The 21,763-nt window shown below is 46.3% G+C and overlaps 1 protein-coding gene across 12 annotated transcripts in view; it reads right to left on the bottom strand.

Annotated features, from left to right (window-relative positions):
- Positions 1 to 21,763, bottom strand: part of LOC128345373 (C-type lectin domain family 12 member A-like) — a 75,096-nt gene continuing 53,333 nt past the window's right edge. For 9 of the 12 annotated variants that reach the window (XM_053297231.1, XM_053297235.1, XM_053297233.1 and 6 more), the window contains 7 exons: positions 20,612 to 20,704; positions 18,309 to 18,353; positions 16,588 to 16,686; positions 14,946 to 15,089; positions 11,545 to 11,699; positions 1,716 to 1,831; positions 1 to 371 (listed from right to left, as the gene is read on the bottom strand). In XM_053297231.1, the coding sequence (XP_053153206.1) occupies positions 236 to 371; positions 1,716 to 1,831; positions 11,545 to 11,699; positions 14,946 to 15,089; positions 16,588 to 16,686; positions 18,309 to 18,353; positions 20,612 to 20,704 (788 nt within the window). In that variant the 3' untranslated portion in view covers positions 1 to 235. Of the gene's footprint in view, positions 372 to 1,715; positions 1,832 to 11,130; positions 11,229 to 11,544; positions 11,700 to 14,945; positions 15,090 to 16,587; positions 16,687 to 18,308; positions 18,354 to 20,611; positions 20,705 to 21,763 lie in introns of those variants that run through there. The other 3 variants (XR_008316404.1, XM_053297237.1, XR_008316403.1) reach the window with 3 other exon arrangements.

The following is a 21,763-nucleotide window of genomic DNA, read 5'->3' as shown; positions in this document are numbered from 1 at the left end:
TTACTCTTTTAAAATATTTATCTGTTTTGCATTTCTGAAGGAGCCTGCAGTGAGGCACAACATTTAAATATAATTTACAGTAAGTTTTAGATTTTAAACGAAATTATAGATAGAATGGTTCATGCAATCCCCTCCTTTCAACAGGGAAGCCAATTCAGCAGAGTTTTCCTAACAACAACAAACAACAAACTATTGCTTCTTAATAAGCACACATCCTGTTAGTCAGACCTTCTTCTTAAGTCAACTCATAGGCTGCCTTCTCACATATCCAGTGATGGATCGTTTCCGAATGACATCCTGTTTCGCTATAGACATACCAAGAGGACAGGTAGGCACATTCCTCCTGATTCCTGACATTTCTGAGGTAAAACCTAAAGGGAGACAAATGACACCTAATGAGGTTGTGCATCTGTGAAATTTATTCTCTATAAATTCAGCATGTAAATGTTTAATCACAATAACAATATCACAAAAGTTTCAATCACTGCTTTGATTGTTGGGATTTATGCCTTCTGAATAGAAGGCAAAGTTCTGAACCTCTTGAGTGAGGTGATAGAATTCTCTGTTGCTGCAATGCTGAGACCAGAAGCGGATCCAGAAGAAAATTACAAGGGGTTCAACAGGAATTTCCCCCCCTAAAAGATTCCCCCCACCCCCATATAAAAACATTGGGGCTTGGATTTTCTCTCTTTTGCAAATGCACTATGCCAGTGAGTGTCAAGCTCAAATCTGGTGGTGGGCCAGATTAGATTCTGATGCACCTCTGGGGAGCCACACATAGCCTTGCGCCCACCTCACACCACCTATCTTCCCCCTCCTCTCTGCTCTTTCTCTCATTCTCTCCCCGCCGAATTCACAACTTTTTACACTAAAACTCATTCAGGGAAAGCTTGATTTATTTTATTTTTGGAAGAAATTCTAAACATAGCTCCCAATATAAGATTTTGCATGGACAATCCTACCACTCTTCTTCTCTCCCTTAACAGAGATGTTGCTAGGTATTTTAAAGATCCAGGGCTTGGGCTCACAGCTTCCTCACATTTTGATAAATAAACCATTTCATGCTTTCTTAAAGATATCCAACACTCTCCTCCCTCCCCACTAGCTTGCTTCACAGCTAAAAATGAATCTTTTTCTCCTGCATCAGATTTCTCCTGCAATCAATACGCATACAATTGAGAAGCAGTGTGGTACAGTGATTAGAGTGTTAAGAAAAGGATTGGGGGAATGTGGTCCCCACTCAGTCATGAAACTCACTGTGGGACTTTAGCTGAGACACTCTCTCTCCCCACTCCAAATCTGCCTCACAGGATTGTTGTGAGGATAAAAGTAGGGAGGAAGAAATGGAGGTGTGCATTCACATATCAGCCAAATTTACCCCGAAGTCCCTGAGAGCTAACTCATATACACACACAACACACATTCTGTTCTTCCTCCAAAGAGGTCAGAGTAATGTACAGGTTAATATGATATGTGGTAGCATGTAGTAGTTAGCTGCAATCTAGGACATGCAGCATAAAACCCTCTTTGTAAGTATGATGACAGTCTCTTTTAGACACAATTTGATGCTATCCCTAGTTTTGGACTGAAATTTCATGTCGGATGTTGGACTATAGCTTGATTTGATTCTGAATGCTGGAACAGTTTTGGAAACAAGACTGATTATTCTCAGAGGCAAGATGTAACTTGTTAAACAAAGAAAACCCCAAACATACCATGACATTGAAAGGTACTTTTTACTGCAAGGTACTTCATTAGTCCCAAACCATTGGCCACTTCTGTCCTTATATATTCCAATCCAAAAATTTGTTTGTTGGAAAGTGTTCTGTACCTTAATTGTGAGAGAATGGAAGGTAAGATTAATCTCTTCTTTGTTGTTGTAATTAAAAACACAGGGAGGGAAAGAAAAACATTTTTTCAATAACTGACACATGGATTGCCTGTTATGAACTATATCACTGAATAAGAGAATAATACATTGTGAAAGAATATAAACTATTGTATGTATATTTTATAATCTGCCAGGGAGTGGCAATATTCTATTGTGATTCCATGAAGATTGTAATAAAATACAATCAATCAATCAATCAATCAATCATAATTCAGTCTCACAGAAGGATTTCCAGAAATGATACTTTTGATTGTTCTGCTTCATATGCACTTCATCATGATGCCAGCCAATCACATGCTTTAGCATAGTTTCATATTCATGGAATCTCACATAAAACCCCTTCAGAAAGTAAATATATACTAAATATATTTATTCCTTGTCCAAGCTGTGTTCCTAGAGTTTGGGTAATCTTAATTCTTAGAGAATATTAACTTGAATATTAACTTGAAAACACAGGGAGCTCTTTTTCCTTTGAAAGACTGATAGCTAATTGTATTTTAAAGAGACACGCTTAATCCAGGAATTTCAATTTGTGACTTTTGAGGATGTGGATAAACTCCTTGGAGGTGTTCAGCCTACCACTTGTCCTTTGAATCCATGCCCAACGTGGCTTATAACATCTAGCAGGGAGGCCTAGTTGGCATCATAAATGCCTCCCTTAGGTAGGGCAGCATGCCTCCATGTTTGAAGGCGGCAATTGTGAGATTCTTTGCTTAAGAAGCCAGCCCTAGAGCCCTCAGTGATGGATAATTATAGGCCAGTCTCTCAACCAGGGGTGTAGCAAGGTTGGAGTGGGCCCAGAGACAAGATTTTAAAATGCCCCCCCCTGAAGTAAAATTTATATAGATTTATATAGATATATAACCTTTGTGCCACAATAGAACATCATCCTAAATTATTTTTAAAAGGTTTTGTAAATTGTGGACGATGCAAGTCATTTAATGGTACTAGAGAAAGACATACTGTTCTGGTAGCACCAGGTCTTAGCATTTACATCAATTTCGGATGAATACAACTGAAGGAAGCCTGGGCGGGTGCACGACTGGGTGAGTCAGTCTTGTGACTTGCCTCTGGGGCCCCCCCCAAGGAAGTGGGCCCCCAGACAACTGTCTCCACTTGCCCTGTTATAGTTATACCCCTGCTCTCAACCTCCCTTGAGTGGTTTAGATAATTGAGACGGTGGTGGCTGATCAATTTCCAGTTTTGGAAGATACTGATTATCTAGATCAATTTCCAACTGGCTTTAGAGCAGGCTATGGGGTGGAGACAGCTTTGGTCGGCCTGTTGGATGATCTCTACCAGGGAATGGACAGAAGGAATGTGACTGATGGTTCTTTTGGACCTTTATGCAGCTTTCAATACTATCGACCATGGTATCCTTCTGGGGGATTTGGGAATAGGTAGCACTGCTTTGCAGTGGTTCCGTTTCTATCTCTCTGGCAGATTCCAGATAGTGTCGCTCAGAGATAGTTGCTCTCTGAAATGATAGCTGTATGGTGTCTCTCAGGGCTCCATCCTATCTCCAATGCATTTTAACATCTACATGAAACCGCTGAGTGAGATCATCAGGAGATTTGGAGCAAGTTGCTATTAATATGCCAATGAAATCATCTTTAGGAAATGGCATACCCCCCCTAAATACCTGCCTACAAGTAGTAACAGACTGGGTGAAGGATAATAAATTGAAGCTGAATCCAAGCAAGACAGAGGTACTCATGGTAAGGGGTATTACTTAGAGTGGCACAATAGATCTTCCCTTTCTGGATGGAGTTGCACTCCCCCCAAAGGAACAGGTACATAGCTTGGGAGTCCTTCTGGACCCAGGTCTCACTCTGGTTTCTTAGATTGAGGCTATGGCCAGGAGCAGTTGTTATCAACTTTGGTTGATATGACAGCTGCATCCATTCCTTGAAGAAAGTGATCTCAGGACTGTGGTGCACTCTCTGGTAATCTCTATGCTTGACTACTGCAGTTGCTCTCCATGTGGCTGCCTTTGTATGTCGTTCAGAAACTTCAGTTGGTTCAAAATGCAGCAGCTAGATTGGTCTCCGGGGTGTCTCGGAGAGATCATCTTATGCCTGTTTTAAAGCAATTTCATTGGCTACCAATAGGTTTCTGGGCAAAATACAAAGAGCTGGTGATAACCTTTAAAGCCCTAAATGGATTAGAACTGGGTTCCCTTGGAGAACTCCTTCTTCTGCATGATCTCTACCCAGGGGCGTACCAAGGTTGGAGTGGGCCCAGGGATGAGATTTTAAAATGGGCCCCTCATTGCTTGCTATCATCTATCTATCTATCTATCTATCTATCTATCTATCTATCTATCTATCTACCTATCTATCTATCCATCCATACACACACACTTCACAATATATAATGCACTCACCCTCACCCTCATTGAATATGGCAAATAGTTATAAACATAACTATATAGTTATAAACATAACTATATAGTTATAAACATAACTATATAGTTATAAACATAACTATGTAGTTATAAACATAACTATGTAGTTATAAACATAACTATATTTATATAGTTATATAGTTCACTGCCAGAACTATGATCTCAGGGGAAAAACACTGTTGAACTAATGATGAAGTACCAAATTTGTTTCTGGTTGATTATACAGCTTTGTTCTATCTATCTATCTATCTATCTATCTATCTATCTATCTATCTATCTGCTGCAGCTAATGCATATCCCAGAAAGGCTCTTGCCACTGAGTCTTCCCCAAGCACCAGAGCGCGCGCGCGTGTGTGTGTGTGTGTGTGTGTGTTCTAGTTGCTATAGGATATTGAGGCTACTCCCTTGGAGACAGGGAAAGAAATGTCAAAGAGGGCTTCACAGACTGAGCAGGTATTGCAAAGTATGCTGTTTAATGCAGGGACCAGCACCCATCACGTTTGCTGCAGGGCGTCTAGGGGGGTCAGCACAAGAGGAAAATGTCCCATCCATATCCAGGAAGGCTTCCTTCTCACCATCAAAGAGCTTTCAAAGTCGTAGATCCAGTCGGCTACTCGATGCCTTTGGCAAACAGGAAGCCGTCAGTTGCCCTTTCCCTCTCCCCACCTCCTAGGTCCAAAGGCCAGGCTGGTTTAGCTTCATCCTCTCTTTCTTTCCCCAGCCTCCTCTTTTTCCATCAGGCACATTTCAAGCCATTTTTTGGCTTCAAATCTCAATGTTTGGTAGGACTTGTTTCCTGAAATCTAATGCGTATGGAAGCAGCAGGGGTTGGGAGGGGGGCAGAGGAGAGAGGTGGCCGCGACACCCACTATCACCTACCTATACCTATCCCAATATCTTGGGGTAATGGAGGGAAGTGACCTTTGACTACAGCAAAAGCAGCAGCTGCTGCTGCTCCACAAGAGTTGGTGCTATTCACTTGAGCAGAGCAATGACAGCAGGAGGCAACGGTAACTTGCAAAACGTTTCACCACTCTCCTAGCTTTGGACCTGCCTCCTTCTCTCTCTCCCTTCCTCTCGCAAGTCAGCCAGGATGAAGGGGAGCTTCATGAAGAGGAGCCACCATGCAGAACCAGGGCGGAGCAAGCCACAGTCAAGATGGCGAACTAGTTCGATCGTTAGTTCGATCACCATGCAGAACCAGGGCAGAGCAAGCCACAGTCAAGATGGCGTGTTAGTTCGATCGCTCTCTCTGTCTCAGCCCATTTATTAGACCTGGCCTTGAGAGTTGGGCAGCTGCACTTGCTAATTTGAACTGAGATTAAAAGAAAATGTCCAAGAAAGAGCCGAAACGAAAAGGAAAAGGAATTAGAGCCTTCCTGGATGATTTGAAGCCAGCCCCCCCCTTCACAATGTAGAGGAGGAAGATGATGAAGAGATCCAAGAAGAAGCTCAACCAGAGTTACAAAAACAAGAGAAGCCTTTGGATACTCCCGGGCAAACACTGGAACTACAATCAACTGAACACCTGATAAGGCAGCTTAATAAAGAAATGCAAGTGGAATGGAGTAAATCGTTTACAACGTCAAGATCTGGCAAGTATAACTGATCAAATTAACAAGCAATTAAGGACCTTGCAATGCAAATCTCTGATATCGGACAAACAGCTAGCAGCACCTTTGATTTGGCTAATAAGAATGCCCTAGAATTATCTACCACTCAGAAAAAGGTGGAGGAGCTAAGAGAGGATATGGTCTTTCTCCAAGATCTCCAATTGCTCTTCAAGGAACCTGAACCGCGGGAGAAGGAAGGGTCCCAAGGGAGGGACAAGGAGAGGACAAAGCGCAAGCCCATTGAGCATAATTGGGCCAATTGGGTGTCGGGGTACACAATCTACATGGGCGTCTGACTGCAGAAATACCCAGAGAGGGGCCCAGCGCTCGTCAAATACTTTGACATCATCCACAGAGCCTTTATGGACTTTGCGGGTAATGCCTGGGAACGCTACGATCAGGCGTTCCGCGAGCGCGCCTCCAACAATGCAGGGATATCTTGGGAATGACAACACCCCGAACTATGGCTCCAGATTATGACGCCCGCCAGGCCTCTTGTGGGCGAGCGCGCCGACAGCGGGCACCTCATTTCCAAAACTCCGGCGGCGTCAGCGGCTTCAGTCGCGGGCACCCAGGGGGTTCGAGGGCCCCTGGTGTGCTGGGAGTTTAACAAGGCCGGGAAGTGCACGCGCTCCCCGTGCAAGTACCGGCATGACTGTGGTTTCTGCGGCGGGCGGCATGCTGGCCTCTACTGCCAAAAGGCCAAAGCCATCAAAGGAAAAGGGGGAGCTTACAACCCTGGGGGGGGGGAAGGGCCCAGCAGCCGCTGCTGGAAAAGGGCCCCAGCCCAATTAGAATCCCGGCACTCCGGAGGATTTTGCGCGACTACCCCAAAAGGGAGCACGTACGCTACATAGAAGCAGGTTTGATTGAGGGATTTCGGATACCATGCCAATCCAAGCGGGTCCATAGCTTCGCCCGCAACCTAAAATCCGTGGAGGGAATGGAGCACATAGTAGCTAAAAAGATTGCCAAGGAGGTGTCGCTGGGTAGGGTGCCAGGCCCCTTGACCAGGCTGCCGCTGCCGACGTTGCGTGTATCCCCTTTAGGCGTGGTTCCTAAGAAAGCGCCGGGTGAGTATAGGCTCATCCACCACCTGTCCTATCCAAGAGGCAACTCGGTCAACGATGGCATACCGGCGGAGCTCTGCTCGGTCCGGTATACATCGTTTGATGAGGCCGTGGCCATGATCAGGGGCTGCAGGCCGCGGGCCTTGATGGCAAAGTGCGACATTGAGTCCGCCTTCCGCCTGCTGCCCGTACACCCTGATGACTTTGACCTATTGGGCTTCGCCTTTAAAGGAGGATACTACATCGATAGAGCCCTCCCCATGGGCTGCTCGGTCTCCTGCGTGGCCTTTGAAGCTTTCAGCACCATGCTGGAATGGGCGCTGCGCCGGGAGGTGGGGCTCGGCTCCTCCGCTCACTTCTAGACGATTTTATTTTTGGAGGAAGGGAGAGCTCTGGCCAATGCCTACACTTGCTGCATATGTTCAGGGCACTCTGCAGTGACCTGGGTGTGCCTTTGGCGAAGGACAAGGCAGAAGGCCCGACCACAAAACTCACATTTTTAGGGATAGAACTGGACACGGTGGGGCAGCTCTCCCGCCTTCCCGAGGACAAACTTGGGACACTGAGGGAGCTGCTCAGGGAATGTAAAGGGGCCAAGAAGGTCACGCTACACAAGTTACAGTCGCTGGTGGGCCACCTTAACTTCGCCTGCAGAGTTGTAGCTCCTGGCCGTCTGTTTTTACGGCGTCTGTGTGACGCCATGTTAGGGTGCAATTGACCCCACTTCCTCATCAGGGTGACCGCCGTCATGAGAGATGATATGGGGCTCTGGCTTACATTCTTAGAGTCATTCAGTGGGGTGTCCTTCTGGCGGTCCTCCCAGCTGCTCGAGGCCGATTTTCAGGTGCAGTCCGATGCAGCTGGGGGCCTCGGTTTCGGCCTGTACCTGAGAGGGCGCTGGTGCGCAGAGCAGTGGCCGAGCGATTGGGCCGCGCTTGGTATCATGAGGGATCTCACGTTCCTTGAGCTCTTCCCTATAGTGGTGGCGGCGCACATTTGGGCTGAGTCCTTCAGGGACTCAGTGGTGCGGTTTTGGTGGGATAACATGGCCGTGGTCCAGATCATCAACAGCCAGACATCCAAGTCTCAGAGGGTGATGGGGTTGGTGCGAGCCCTGGTCTTAACATGCCTTCGTCACAACACGCTCTTCACTGCCCAGCATGTTCCCGGGGTCCAGAACGAGGTGGCAGATGCCCTGTCTCGCTTCCAGATGCAGCGCTTCCAGATGCTGGCCCCCGGAGCCGCCAAGGAGCCCAAGCAGGTGCCCGAATGGTTGTGGAACCTTGGGATGTAGAGGCGTTTAGGGCCATCCAAGCTTCTATAGCGCCCAGGACACGAGTTGCCTACGACAAAAGGGTCAGGGCTTTCCTACAGTTTAGATCCCAGGTAGGATTGGTCCATGTGTGGCCAGTGCCACCCGAGCAGCTTATGCAATACCTGGTGCACCTTCGCGCCCAGGGGCTGGCGGTGAGCACCATGGCCGGCCACCTTGCCACGCTGGCGTTCTTCCTTAAGTCTAGGGGCCTCCCCGACCATTCCGGGGACTTCAGGGTCCAGCGCATGCTGGAAGGATGGGCAAGGGAGACGCCCACGCAGCCGGATCAACGTAGGCCGGTCACCCCGGAGGAGCTGCAGCTGGCCTTGCAACAACTAGCTGGGGTTTGTTTGTCCCCGTATGAGGAGGCCTTGTTCCGGGCGGCAGCCCTGGTCACCTTCTTTGGAGCCTTCAGGGTGGGGGAGATGTTCCCCAGGGGCAGGCGCGGCCCCGCGGGCAGGGTACTCCAATTTAGCCATCTCATCATAGGTGACTCCAGGGTAGTGCTCCACCTGCGGTTTTCAAAAACTGATCAAAGGGGCAGGGGTCAGAGGGTAGTGCTGCACGCTGCGGGCAATCCGAGCTTTTGCCCCGTGCGTGCGCTGGGGGCCTACACGGCAGCCAGGGGAGTGGCTATGGGTTGCCTCTTTGTCCATGCCGATGGGCACCATGTTACCCAATTTCAATTTTGGGCGGTTATGAGGAAGGCTTTTGTGGAGGCCGGGGTGCCCACACAGAGCTTGGCCCCCCACTCTTTTTGGATTGGGGTGGCCTCCACCGCCGCGCGCATGGGTTACAAGGGCCCGGAATTACGGTGGCTGGGCAGGTGGCGGTCTGGGGTCTACCGCATATGCCCCCCCAACCCCCCCTGACTGTCTTCTCATAGCCATCACTAGCATGTTTATGTGTGCCACTCACCACGCTTTCTCCTCTTGCACAGGGCCTCAGCCAACGGGACCGCGGGCGGCCAGGCAGCGCGCCAGAGTCCTCATACTGGGCCATTCCTTTATTTTCTGGGCACACAAGTGGGCCCAGAGCACCAACCCTGGAACCCAGCTTGGTTAGGGGCGTTGGGCCACGGTAGAGTGGCTAGGCCAGAGGGGCATGTGGAGGGCCCAGTTCCTGCCGATGCTGCGGGAGTACCTAGATGGGAATCCGGCACCGGATGTCCTGCTGCTGCATTTTGGAGGCAACGACCTGGTGGACCAGTCTGGCATTTCACTATCAAGGCAGATTGTCCAGGACCTGTCGGTCATCCTCTCCTGGTGCCCTGGGCTGGTGGTCATTTGGTCTGACATCACCCAGAGGAGAGTCTGGAGGGGGGCGTTAAAGCTGAGCAAGGTAGACAGGGCTAGGCGCGGAGTGAACGCGGCCGTGGCATGCTTTATCGCCACTGAAGGGGGAGGGTGATTCCGCACGATGATGTTGTGTTCTCGCTCCCCCAGCTGTTTAGGGGTGACGGTGTGCACTTGTCCCCCCGGGGTATGAGGTATTTCCTAGATGATTTGCGGCTGGGGCTGGCAACAGTGCTGTTTGGCATGTGGGGTGGCGGGGCGTCAAGCTAGGCTGGGGCCCGCTGTGGCGGGCACAGTGCGGAGGTGAACGGCTAATGCGGTGCGGCACCTTAGGTAAGCTTTTAGCTGTAAAAAGGAGGAGGGGTGGATCCCTTGAGGCTTGACAGATCAGGGATGCCGCCTTGCTCCTACTTCTCTGCAACCGACACCCTTCCGTATGGCTTTACAGCGTCGGGCGGGTGGCGTCTATTGCAGAGACCTGACCTTAGGTCGGTGACGAAGGGTGCCCCCTTCTGGGAGGGGGGCCGCCTGGAGCCAAGGTGTCTGCGCAATGAGCCTTTAGGATGGGGCCGCCACGTGGTGGACGCCCCATTCGGGACCGCACTGTTGCTGCAGTGAATGCCAACCCCAGCTGCCGTGCCCTGCAGGCACTGTTTAAAACTTGTACCCCTAATAAAGTGGCCAATTCCTCCATAATGCTTTGGTGTCTGTGTCTCCTTGGGTCTGGGTGCAAGCCAGCCGCTCGCAGCCTCTCTAGGCTGCGCGGCTTGTTTGCCCCAGCCCCACCTCCGGGAGCACGTGGCACTGGGAGCTGGCTCCCATTGGCCACGGCTCGGACCCAGAGGTGGGGCTAGCAGCAGTGAGCCAGCAGCAGGCCTGCGCCGGCTCAGTCCTTCTTCCGATCGTGCACCCTCCCTCCTTCCCTCTGGCATAGGTTGGGCTTTGCTGGTCGCCGTTTGGGGCCGGGCAGGAATTTTTTGGGTATACGCTTGATTGGCCTTAGCGTGCACCTTTTTTCGCCTGCCTCAATCTATGCCAGTTACTAGCAATGTCTGTCTGCGGGATTAGATTAGTTAGCCGGGTAAATAGAGTGTGGTCACTTTTGCCCGGGGGTTGGCGGGCACAATGCGGAGGTGAACGGCTAATGCGGTGTGGCACCTTAGGTAAGCTTTTAGCTGTAAAAAGGAGGAGGGGCTGATCTCTTGAGGCTTGACAGATCAGGGATGCTGCCTTGCTCCTACCTCTCTGCAACCGACACCCTTCCGTATGGCTTTACAGCGTCCGTATGGCTTTACCCTTCGTCGCTTATTGAGATCATTGAGAGAGGTCCGTCTCCGTATGCCGCCAGCTCAACTGGCGGTGACTCAGGAGTGGGCCTTTTCTGTAGTAGCTCCTAGGCTGTGGAATGCCCTCCCTATAGACATTCTGGAGAAATGATTGTGGAGAAAGATTCTTCCAACATTGGGAGTGGATTCGATACCATACTGAATCATACTGACATGGTATAGAATAGGAATGGTAGGTGGGGACGGGGCTTACCTTAAATGAATAGCTGACTTCTGTGAAGAAAGATGATGCCTTCCAGTAGCTGCAGTGGTAGCAATTCAAAACACTGCCTTTCCCTCCATCTTCTCCGCCTAGAGTGCACAGGACAGGAAGCAACGTCATGATGCTGCTCCCTTTCCCAGTGCATTGTAAGGCGGTATCAGGAAAGGAAAGATATTATTTTGTAACATTGCTGCTGCAGCTGCCAGAAAGGTAAGCCTCTCTCACCCCACCCACCCCTCAGCATCCTGCTGCGTCAAGCCAATAAGGATGATTGGCTCAATGCAATACTGGCCACCCTCTGCATCATTTGCATGATGCAAAAATGGCCAGGATTGCTAATCCACAGCCCTGTTAATTACCTGTACACTAAAAATGAAAGAAAAAATAATCTAGGGAGGCACATACCCAGTTTCTGCTCTTCTCTTGAGGGATCAAAAGGGTGGAATTCCATGAGGAACAAAAATTCTTACTTTCCTGCCAAGTCTTCTTGCCTGTTGAAATATAGTAGCATGTGGCACCAAATAAATGCCAACTGGTGGGACAGAGTGTGCACTTCAGATCTAGAAGAGAAAACAGTGATCATTCTACTTAACAGGAGCATTTTGCTATCTGTTGTGCATTGCCTTGACACCAAAATAGCATATTTATGTTGTGGTAAATCAGAGCTGAACACTGGCCTTTCATCAGCACAATCCCTACACCATGTGCAAAAAATTTAACCAAATCCATTTGAATTTTAATCAAATTTAAATTGATTCAACTTGAAACAGCTTGCACAGAATGGGATTTCTTCGAACTGAATTCACTCAGATTCAATCTGAATTCAATTCGAGTTTAGGCAAATTTGAATCAATTCAAACAAATCCCATTCTGTGCAAGGAGTTTTGGGTGGAATCAATCCGGTCGATTTTTTGCACATCCCTAATAGGGTGTAGAATATGCACAAATGAACAATGTGAAGCAGGCATTTTCCTAGTTAAATGAGGTCAAGGAATGTGTACAACATAACAAGAGTATTTTATATATCACCCCTGTGTCTTTGCATATTCTCCATTTCGCCATTATGCTCATTCGACAGTGTATGAAATGCAAAATATTTAAACTGTTATAATTTCATCTGTTTATTAATTATTTTTATTATTGCCACCTGACATTTTCCACAGAGCGATGAAAACAGAAACCCTGTGGAACTGCAAAAAAGAGTGAGATTATCAGCTCTACAGTCTTTCTCTGCAGTCTCAGCAGGTGCAGATTGGGAGGAGGGCACCATTTTTGTTGCTCTTTCCTCCCTCCATGGCGCTTTCCAGATTACCCTCTGCAACGTTGTCGCTATGGATCCACTAAGTGTGCTTCCGCACTTCCTGTGTTGTGACACCGCAGTGGCTGCACTGACAGCAAGGGCTGTTCACATATCTGATGCCTTCCTTTGGATTTTATTACTTCGTCATAGTGCAACAACATCGGAACTCAGTTGCAGAAAAGTAGCTGTTTCTTCCGTTGTGGGAGGTCTGCCCCATCACAATGTGGTGTTGTATTGATGTTCCACATTGCGGTGCGATGCTTTCCCCTCATCGTCATTATCAAATGTTTTTGCTTCCTCCTCTTTTATTGCTTTCTCTTTAGCTCTTGGAAGGATCATCTTTTGAGGGGAGGAACATAGGAACATAGGAAACTGCCATATAATGAGTCAGACCATTGGTCTATCTAGCTCAGTATTGTCTTTACAGACTGGCAGCGGCTCCTCCAAGGTTGCAGGCAGAAATCTCTCTCAGCCCTATCTTGGAGAAGCCAGGGAGGGAACTTGAAACCTTCTGCTCTTCCCAGAGCGGCTTCATCCCCTGAGGGGAAGATCTTGCAGTGCTCACACATGAAGTCTCCCATTCATATGCAACCAGGGCAGACCCTGCTTAGCTATGGGGACAAGTCATGCTTGCTACCACAAGACCAGCTCTCCACTCCAAGAAAAAAATAGCTCTTCAAAAGACCCCTGAACAAGTCAAGAGATTCTTTCTAAACCTTTGGAAAGAAAAACCTGTGTAATTTAACCAGCTAAGGGTTTATTGATTTCTGATTCCCCACTCCTTTTAGGAGATTTTTTTAAAAAATTATCTGCACAGAATCATGTGCTATGGCCCAATCTCCTTTTTATTTGCTTTGTGGTTTGGGTTTTGCGTTTTGCCAATTGTACGTTGATCTCGCAGACTATATTTCAGTGAAATATAAATTCCATTCCCTTCCGACAGCAGGAACAATCACTGCATTCCATTCCCTTCCGACAGCAGGAACAATCGCTGAGTACCCAGAATGTTGGGGGCAATATTCTAAATCATTGTAAAACCGCTTAGAGAGCTCCGGCTATAGAGCGGTATATAAATGTAAGTGCTATTGCTATTGCTATTGCATTTGCATGGCCTTTTAAATTGAGGGATTGTGAATTGTTCTGAGCAGAGAATTTATCTTATGCTCGGTCCCTTGGGGCATAAAACTGTTTTGGAATGTCCCTCCATTCAGGACATGGCTTATAGGTTCCCCCTCTCTCTGTTAAGAGAACTGATTTAGAAAGAGTGCTAAGAATGCCCTCTTTCCTAGCATACCATTGACAGTTTGGGGGTGGGCTCAGGCTTCTCGGGGAGGAATCTCTTCAATATCTAAAGAAAGATCCAACTAAGTTAGTGGTCTATTTGTGTGCAGAATTATTGCTAGTTGGAAATTAATGTTTAAGAAGAGAATTTTTCAACCGAGGTGCATTTGTATTCCTATTACTGAGTGAGTGTGCATTGTTGGTGATTTGGAAAGGGGTATACCCATTGAAAGAGCTTCCAGTTCCTTAAAAAAAAAAAAAAGACTTTAAAATCATGCTAGTTCTAGTTATTCAAATAGTGATTATTGCAATAAATGGCAAACAGTTACTGCTGAAGGCAAGTGTCTTTCTCTGTGGGTGTGGTAAGGCTCTTGGGAAATCAGACTTTCAGGAATGCAGAACCTCTTCTCAATTACACTGCGTTAAAATCTGACTTTGTTTAGGAAGACATTGGCCAAAACTGGGTGGGAGGAGGGAGCGGAGAACAGGATTCAACAGGGATATGTGAACAGAACTTCTTGGGGAAAATGTCGCAATGGAGGGCAATGTATGATGGCCTGCCCTGCCCTACTATGTCATCAAAAATGATTTTGACTGTGGTTTGACGAGTGTTGCAGCTTACACCACTTTTTACCAGTGTAAAGCGCGTGATCTGAAAAGTGCCCAGATGGAATTTTTCACACCAAGAATCTGTCCCTGAGGGCTGTACAGATTCAAGCAACAGCCTGCCTATCTCACCTCTTAGGGTTCTGATCTCAAGCCATGCAGATATTCTGAGGCAGCCTCCAGTAAACATCTAACTGTCTCCAGTAAACAATGCCATGGAGAAGCACTCTATTTTGATTGCCTTAGGCAGTGTCCACATTATCAGAAAAACCAATGCAAGAGGAAGCAGAAGAAAGGTTAGTTCAGCACAGGGTGGCTCAGTTTGGTCTTGTGATTCCTCTTGGCATTGTGTCTTTGCACATCCAGGGTGTGGCATTTACAGCATATAATAGATTGCATCTGCAGCGCCCCCAGGCATACATAATACCACCAATGAACAACTTGCTAGTGGTTTTGCATAAACGCAGATGGAGACCTAGTAGATTGTGACAAAAATCTGACAATTTCTCTTTTACCACACCTCTGCTCTTTATATTTTTGGCTGAAGAGGTTTTGCATTTGTCTCCTTATGTTCAAACCTACATGATGGGTCAAAGTAGAAGAGACAAAGTCCTCTCACCACTGTTTGTGTCCACTTTCTCTCCTTCCAGGCACAAATTTGCTTTAATGTGTAAGATTTTCCTTGATGAATTCATTTTCAGATCTTCCCAAGCCAACTGGAGGTCTCTGTGCTGTACCTGCAAGTCCATGGTAACCTGGATAACTGAAGTTAGGCAAAAAGTTGCTTAGCTGCAATGTCAGAGCAAACCTTGTGCAGTTTTTAAACCCTTTTAAGCAAGAACAAGAAGTGCAGAATGGAAACACATTAAGAAATTTGGCACCACTTTTCATGGTTTAAATAAGGATTGTTGACTTACAGAACTATAAAAAGCAAGTACTCTCTCTCCCATTTGATGCTACAGGAATTCTTTAACATTCATTCAGATATTTATATCTTGAGCCCATTCTCACAACTGAATGAGAGGGCTTGAGGGTGGGCAGTGGGGAAGGCAGCAGAAGCTCACTTTCCCCCAGATGAGCAACCGGCCCCCAGAAATCCCGACAATGCACCGTGCAAGTGCCAATGCTGACAGCATCAATTCAACGGGGTAAAGGAAGCGCTCATGCTCCACTGACCTCGTTTAAGAGCCCGGCTTCTTAGCTGGGCTTGCTGCCGAGGCCCCGCCGGAGTAACTTGGCTCCCGGTCATTCTCATGGGCAGCCAAGCCGGGGTTTAGCTGCCCTAGCCCAGTTTTGGATGTTCGTGAGAGTAGCCTCATAGTGTTCATGGCTTGCAGTTCAGTGATCAGAATGTAACTTTTGCATTCGATTATCTCAAATGTTTACAATATTTGTAATGTTTACAATAAACAAACCGCCTTGGGGTTATCTTTTTAACGAAAGGCGGTATATAAATGCAAAAATAAAAATAAATTAAATAAATAAATATTAACCTGAACTGAAAATGAAGAATAGGTTTTAGACCATTAGGGGATGTGAAGATGGTTTGGTGGGAAGCAGGACTTAAAGTCATCTCCAGCTTTGATTAAAATATAAGCAGAGCAAGAACCTTTGGGTCATGATGCTGGCCTTTCATTGGAGTTGAGCATTATGAACCTGCCTGATTCAGTTTCTGAGCTGTGCTTGAATATTAATGCTTGGCAGCATCGCTAGTTGCTTTTAATGTTCTGTTTTGAGTTGAACTCTTTATTGACAGAACTGGTTGATGTATCTTTGGAAGCTGTTGTTACGGATGCTTTTTAGCTTGTGCAATTGAGGATGTCAAGAGGATTCTTGGAAATCTGAGGCTGACCACCTGCTTGTTCAACCCTCCCCCATTCTAGCTAGTTAAGGCAACCAGAGGAGAATTGGCCAAACGAGTGAAGAGAGTGATTTAATGCAGATCTACCATATGAATCACTGAAAGGGGCCCTCTATGCAAGGTCAAAATAAGGTGATAATTTGTCTCAGCTCTAGTTAGAAGCAAAGCTGAACAAAAATTACTCTTGCATTTTTTGGTTTGGGTCAGATTCACATTTTGACAAATATTTCTCCTATTTGGAAGGGCTTCCATATTTTTATTTGGCTTACTGTATATGTGAATCAGCCCAATCACAGAGAACATCTCCATGCTCACACCAGTTTCCACCAGGAGCATCATTTTCTAGCAGTTGAGGTTTAGTGACACCAAACTGACCAATTAGAGATGTAATAATACTTACACTTAATACCCAGCACTAGCAGGCCTACCAGTAACAGTAAACACAGAATTAATGCAACCAATGCACAAATGCGCCATCTAAAGGATGATGTGGGAATATCTGAAAACAAACAAACAAACAAGAATTGAAATAAGGAAGTGCAAGCTTTGATCCAGGGGCAAAGGAAGACAAATGTCTCCTGGCAAAGCCTCCTCTGAGGGCTCCCCAAGGCCAGTCCCCCCAACAGCACCCAAGAAGCCTGGCAGTCTGTTCCCCGCCCCCCTTGATTGCACTCTCCCCATCAAGCAATGCAATTTCATATCTCCCCACCCTGCTTTTGCCCCACCCTCTCCCCCACTTGCAGGGAAGATGGTATCTCCCAGCATGCTGCCTTTGTTTGTGGAAGAGTGTCACTTGCTCTCAGGTGGAGCTGTGAAAAGCTGCTGTTGCTGAGGGGGAGGAAGGCGAGAGGATGGCAGTGTGTGGGGGCTGAGCTGCAGGTTCGTGGGAGGTGGGAGAGATGCAAGACATCGGGTGCAAAGAGGCGCGGGATCCCACCCAACCTCTTTCAGTCAGAACAGCTCTCTAGCGAGTGCTGAAGCTTCTCTGCTCGAATCCCCCAAATAGGTTTAGGGAACCACCTCGACCCCATACTGGGAGAATGCCCCCTTTGGATGTGCACAAGTGTTCACAATGCGGTTGAGTGGGGGGTGAGAAAGCAGCAGAGGTATAGAAAGAGTGGAATCAAGAAAACACAGGGTTAAACGGAGTGTGTGGAGGGGAGGGGGACTGCGCACGTGCACTGATGAAGGGGTTTCCACCACACTAAACAAAGGAGCTCTCAGAAGCCATATAAATGCCCACTTTATGGCTTAAAGCTTCTACAGTACATTAGATCTACTTAATTCAGTAAATTATCAGATTGTCAAATTGGGGTCCACAGATGTTGTTGGATTAAAACTCCCACCTCCCACCAGCCCGAAGGCCATTGTAGCTGTGGATGATGGGAATTGTAGGTCCAACAATAATTGGAGACCCAGTTTGACAATCTCTGGGTCAGATATAATTTTTTATCCATTTCTGAATTTGGCATGTGTTCTTTACTCATATCACTGGGCTGGGCGCAATAAACTTGGTTCAAATTCTAAAACTAAGCATAAGCACCCCACATGTTTTAAATGGCACCCCCACCTCTGAGCTTCAGGCTGCCATTCAAAAATGGCTGTTGTTGCCTGTTTAAATAAGAAAGATCCACTTTTAATTTTAGAAAAAGGGGGAAATCTAAGCAGAGATCTCATGCCATTTTTACTTTCCCCCACTCCCAGACACTCCCCTGATCCCCAGATCGTCCTTTCACTGGTCCTTCATGGTTTCAGAGACAGAAGGGGCAGTGGGTAAAGAAATATGTGGTGATTCTCTTTATTTAGACGGGAGAGAGCAACTGGCCCTATCCATCCCTAGAACAGCATCCCTGCAGTGCCTGTTGCCACTGTTGAAAAGCAGTATATAAATATACCGCAAGGGGCCCATTTTAAAATCTCATCTCCGGGCCCACTCCAACCTTGGTATGCCCCTGCTTTGATCCTTCAGTTTTGCAATCTTCAGATTGTTTCTGCCTTCTTGTTTAATATCATTTGGTTATGGGATGTCCAGTGCAGAGATATTTGAATGGAGCAGTTTCCACCAACTCTCATTGCAGGTAAGACAGAAGCATGAGCAACACTTAGCTGATATCAACTTACCCTGAAAGGGTTCTTTGCACTGCAACTCTTTTGGTTTCAATGGCTCTGTGAATACAAGGAAATATAAAACTTAACATTTGCAAATGTATACACTGCTTGGAATATGCAAGTTATTTATCTCCAAGACTGACCTTTGGGAGAGATGGCCAATAGGAAATCAGCAGAACAGAACAAATTATATCCTAACATTTCCTGTAGAACAGCAATGAGGACTAAAATCTTCTCCCCAACAGTAATCACCTTCCCAGTTATTGCAATACTTTATTTGTGCATGGGGAGATCAATATAGCTCTTACTATGGGGACTACTAATGGAATTGTAAAAGTTTTATTTAAAGTGTACTTTTTATAATATAAAAAGTAATATTTTTAATAATGTAAGAACCACAAAATGTTCTTAAATTGCTCCCCCCACGTGCTACAATTTAAACTTGAATTTAAACTTTGCATGATCCTTTCTTTAAATCTTTCCTTCCTCCACTTGCCCTCCAAAACTTGGTTTCCTTCAGAAATGATGCCTGTGTGTTTAGTCGACAATCAGTACAGTCATCCCTCGCCAACCACTAGGGTTCCATTCTGGCAAAACCGTTTTGTTGGCAAATTTGTAGTTGGTGAGGCATTAAAGTATATGGGAAACAGGGGTTTAAGGGAACCCTGACCGCAAAAAGACCTACAAATAAAGGGGGAAATACAAAAAAATTGTATTGTAAATGTAAACAAAATGTTAAGAGAGAAATAAAAAACAAAAAACACCCTCACAAAAATCTTGTAATATTGTCAAGAATCACCAAAAAGAATGAGCAGATCAAACCTCTGGAAAATTTAAATTGGCAAGGAGCAGCAAGGTCAGCAAGGGTCACCAAGAGGAATGAGCAGATCAAACCTCTGAACCCCCCAAAATCGCTGAACACCCCCACCCCCAAATCACTGAAAAACTTTGCCAACTGTGGATATTTGGGTTGCAATTGGCAAGACCTGTCACAATTTCCTATTCGCATATACTCAAAACCTCGGTTGATAAAACTGTGGTTGAGAAGGGATGACTGTATATCAGTGGTGAGAGATCCTAGTTTTAAACTTCAGAAAGTTTCATGACATCATGGGCTTGTAATGATCTATTGGAACAGTGGCGGTGGGAGGGGGACCTCGCAGTGGGTGAGCCTCATGGCGAGGGTGGTCCAGGTGCCAAAATCATCTAGGTGTGCCACTGCTTGCATTTGCACCCTACCATCGGTCTCTGCACCCCACGGTGCCTGTGTTCAGTTCATTGCTTGCCCCGAGCTTGAGCCAGCCAGAGAGAAGGACCCCAGCTAGAGCAGGTGGCTGTGAAAAACAGCTTTCCTCTTTCGCTCCCCCACAGGCTTCTTTCCCCTTCCCAGGGCTATGTGCTTTAAGCAAATCACCCTCCTTTCACATTCTATCTCCCTATTACCCCCTCAGTAAAGGAACTCTTCATTTTCAAGGCACGTGTCTACTCTCTTTTCTCCATTCCAACATACCCACACTGTGACCAACTTTCCCAAAGTACTTTAAGGTTAATATAACTATTGGCTGGTCTGCACCCATTTGAAGCTAATTCCCCTCACTTAGAGCAAAGCACGGCCATGGAGGGTAGTAACTACCATGCTTCCACACAGACCTGTTAACAACATAGACATCTATAAAATCATGCAGGAGTACTTTTTGAGGTAAACAAGAAACACCTGTTCAGCTTTGCATATCTGATATACACATCACAGATTTATCAACAAAAGGCACAACCCATTCAGAAACATATTTGCCTCAATATGGCCTAGAGCCTTTGGACTCAGGCAGTATGTAAATAAAATAAAATAAAATGAATGAATGATGAATAAATAAATAAATAAATAAATATTGGGCTTAATGAATAGATAAATTCTTCTATATTTATCTGTTTTTAACATTTACATCCCACTCTTCCTGAAAGGCTCAGAGTGGCTTACCATATTCTTTAGCATGAATAATTCTGTCCCCAAAGGGCTCACAATATTTTTTAAAAAGCAAACAAACATTGGGGGGGGGGGTTTCAGAGGGGGGGTCCAGAGTGTACTTCATCCTCCCCAGGCCTATGGAGGGGCCTTGCTGCTTGCCTCATGCTCTGCTGCAGCCTGACGACAATGGCAAAAACACCCAAATTAGCCCATTGGAGAAATCAAAGTCAGCAATGAAGCACATTATAACAAAATAATCAAGTTAGCCTGCTTATTCTATTGTCCAATCAAAACCCCTTCTTTCATACCTAAGTTATAGCCACCAGTTTACAAAAGAACATAGATAACGTACCTTTCACTTCAACAGTATGAAGTTCATGGACATTTTCTAGTCCATGAGATTTGTGAAAATTCAGCTGTGCATATTCTATTTCCTCTGTCATAGCTGAAGAGAAAAAATTTGCAAGTGAACTAAGAACCATAAAACATTCTGGTCCTTAGGAAGTTTTAGGAAGTTTTGAAATAAACACATCGCAGAGAAGGTTCCCTTTTTAACAAGTGAGCACAGAAACAGAGCAGACAGAAATATTGTAACATAGTGGTCTGACACCATTTCCTAAGCACAGTCATAGGGCATAATTAAGCATTACTAACTGACAGCATAAAAATGAAAATGGGCTGGAATTGCTCTTGATTTGGTCAATAGAAGCAACAATGCAGTCAAGACTCCAGCAGATGGCAAGGGGGAGAGTTAAAGCTTTCCACTGAAAATTGTCCCTTCCCCTGAGGCAGCTATTTGCCCCTGAAGGAGCTATTTACTGCCAAAAAAAAAAAAAAAAAAAAATCTGGTAGCAAATGAGATTTTCAATACAAACCATGAATCCACTCTCATTTGCTACCAATGAATCTACACTCAGAACACCTCAGAAACAACAGAACCTTGTACCCCATGGGTTAGAAACCCATGGGGGCGGTTGGCACCCTATTTGCACTACACCACCTCTCGCTCGGGATCACTCCAGCACCCCCCAAGTGCAGTTATGGGGCTGCTGAAACCTCCATTATACCTTATGAGGAAAAATCTTAATGCATAAACTTTAACAGATCACCAAAAATCAGCCCTCTGCCCAAATCCTTTGAAAAAATTCTGGTAGCTTCCATGCCCCCCTTGGGCACTACCACCAACCTCACACCACTCTAGCCCACCCCTTTCCACCCAACGTGAAGCAATACACCTCCATTATACCTTATGGGGGGAACCTTAAAGATGCGTAAACTTCAACAATTCACCAAAAATCAGCCCTTTGCCCAACCCCTCTGCAATTTGGGTGGTAGCCTCCACCATTAGGCACTACCACACCACACCACTGTTCTGCCCAATATCCTGCCCCAAAGACACTAAAACTTCAACAATTCACCAAAAATCAGCCCTTTGCTCAATCCCTCTGCAATTTGGGTGGTAGTCTCCACCCATTAGGCACTCCCACCCCACCCCACCCCACTC

The sequence above is a fragment of the Hemicordylus capensis genome, chromosome 2 (genome assembly GCF_027244095.1).
Source record: "Hemicordylus capensis ecotype Gifberg chromosome 2, rHemCap1.1.pri, whole genome shotgun sequence".
NCBI lineage: Eukaryota > Metazoa > Chordata > Lepidosauria > Squamata > Cordylidae > Hemicordylus > Hemicordylus capensis.
The sequence above is the reverse complement of the archived record's forward strand: the minus strand, read 5'-3'. Positions and strand labels throughout refer to the sequence as shown.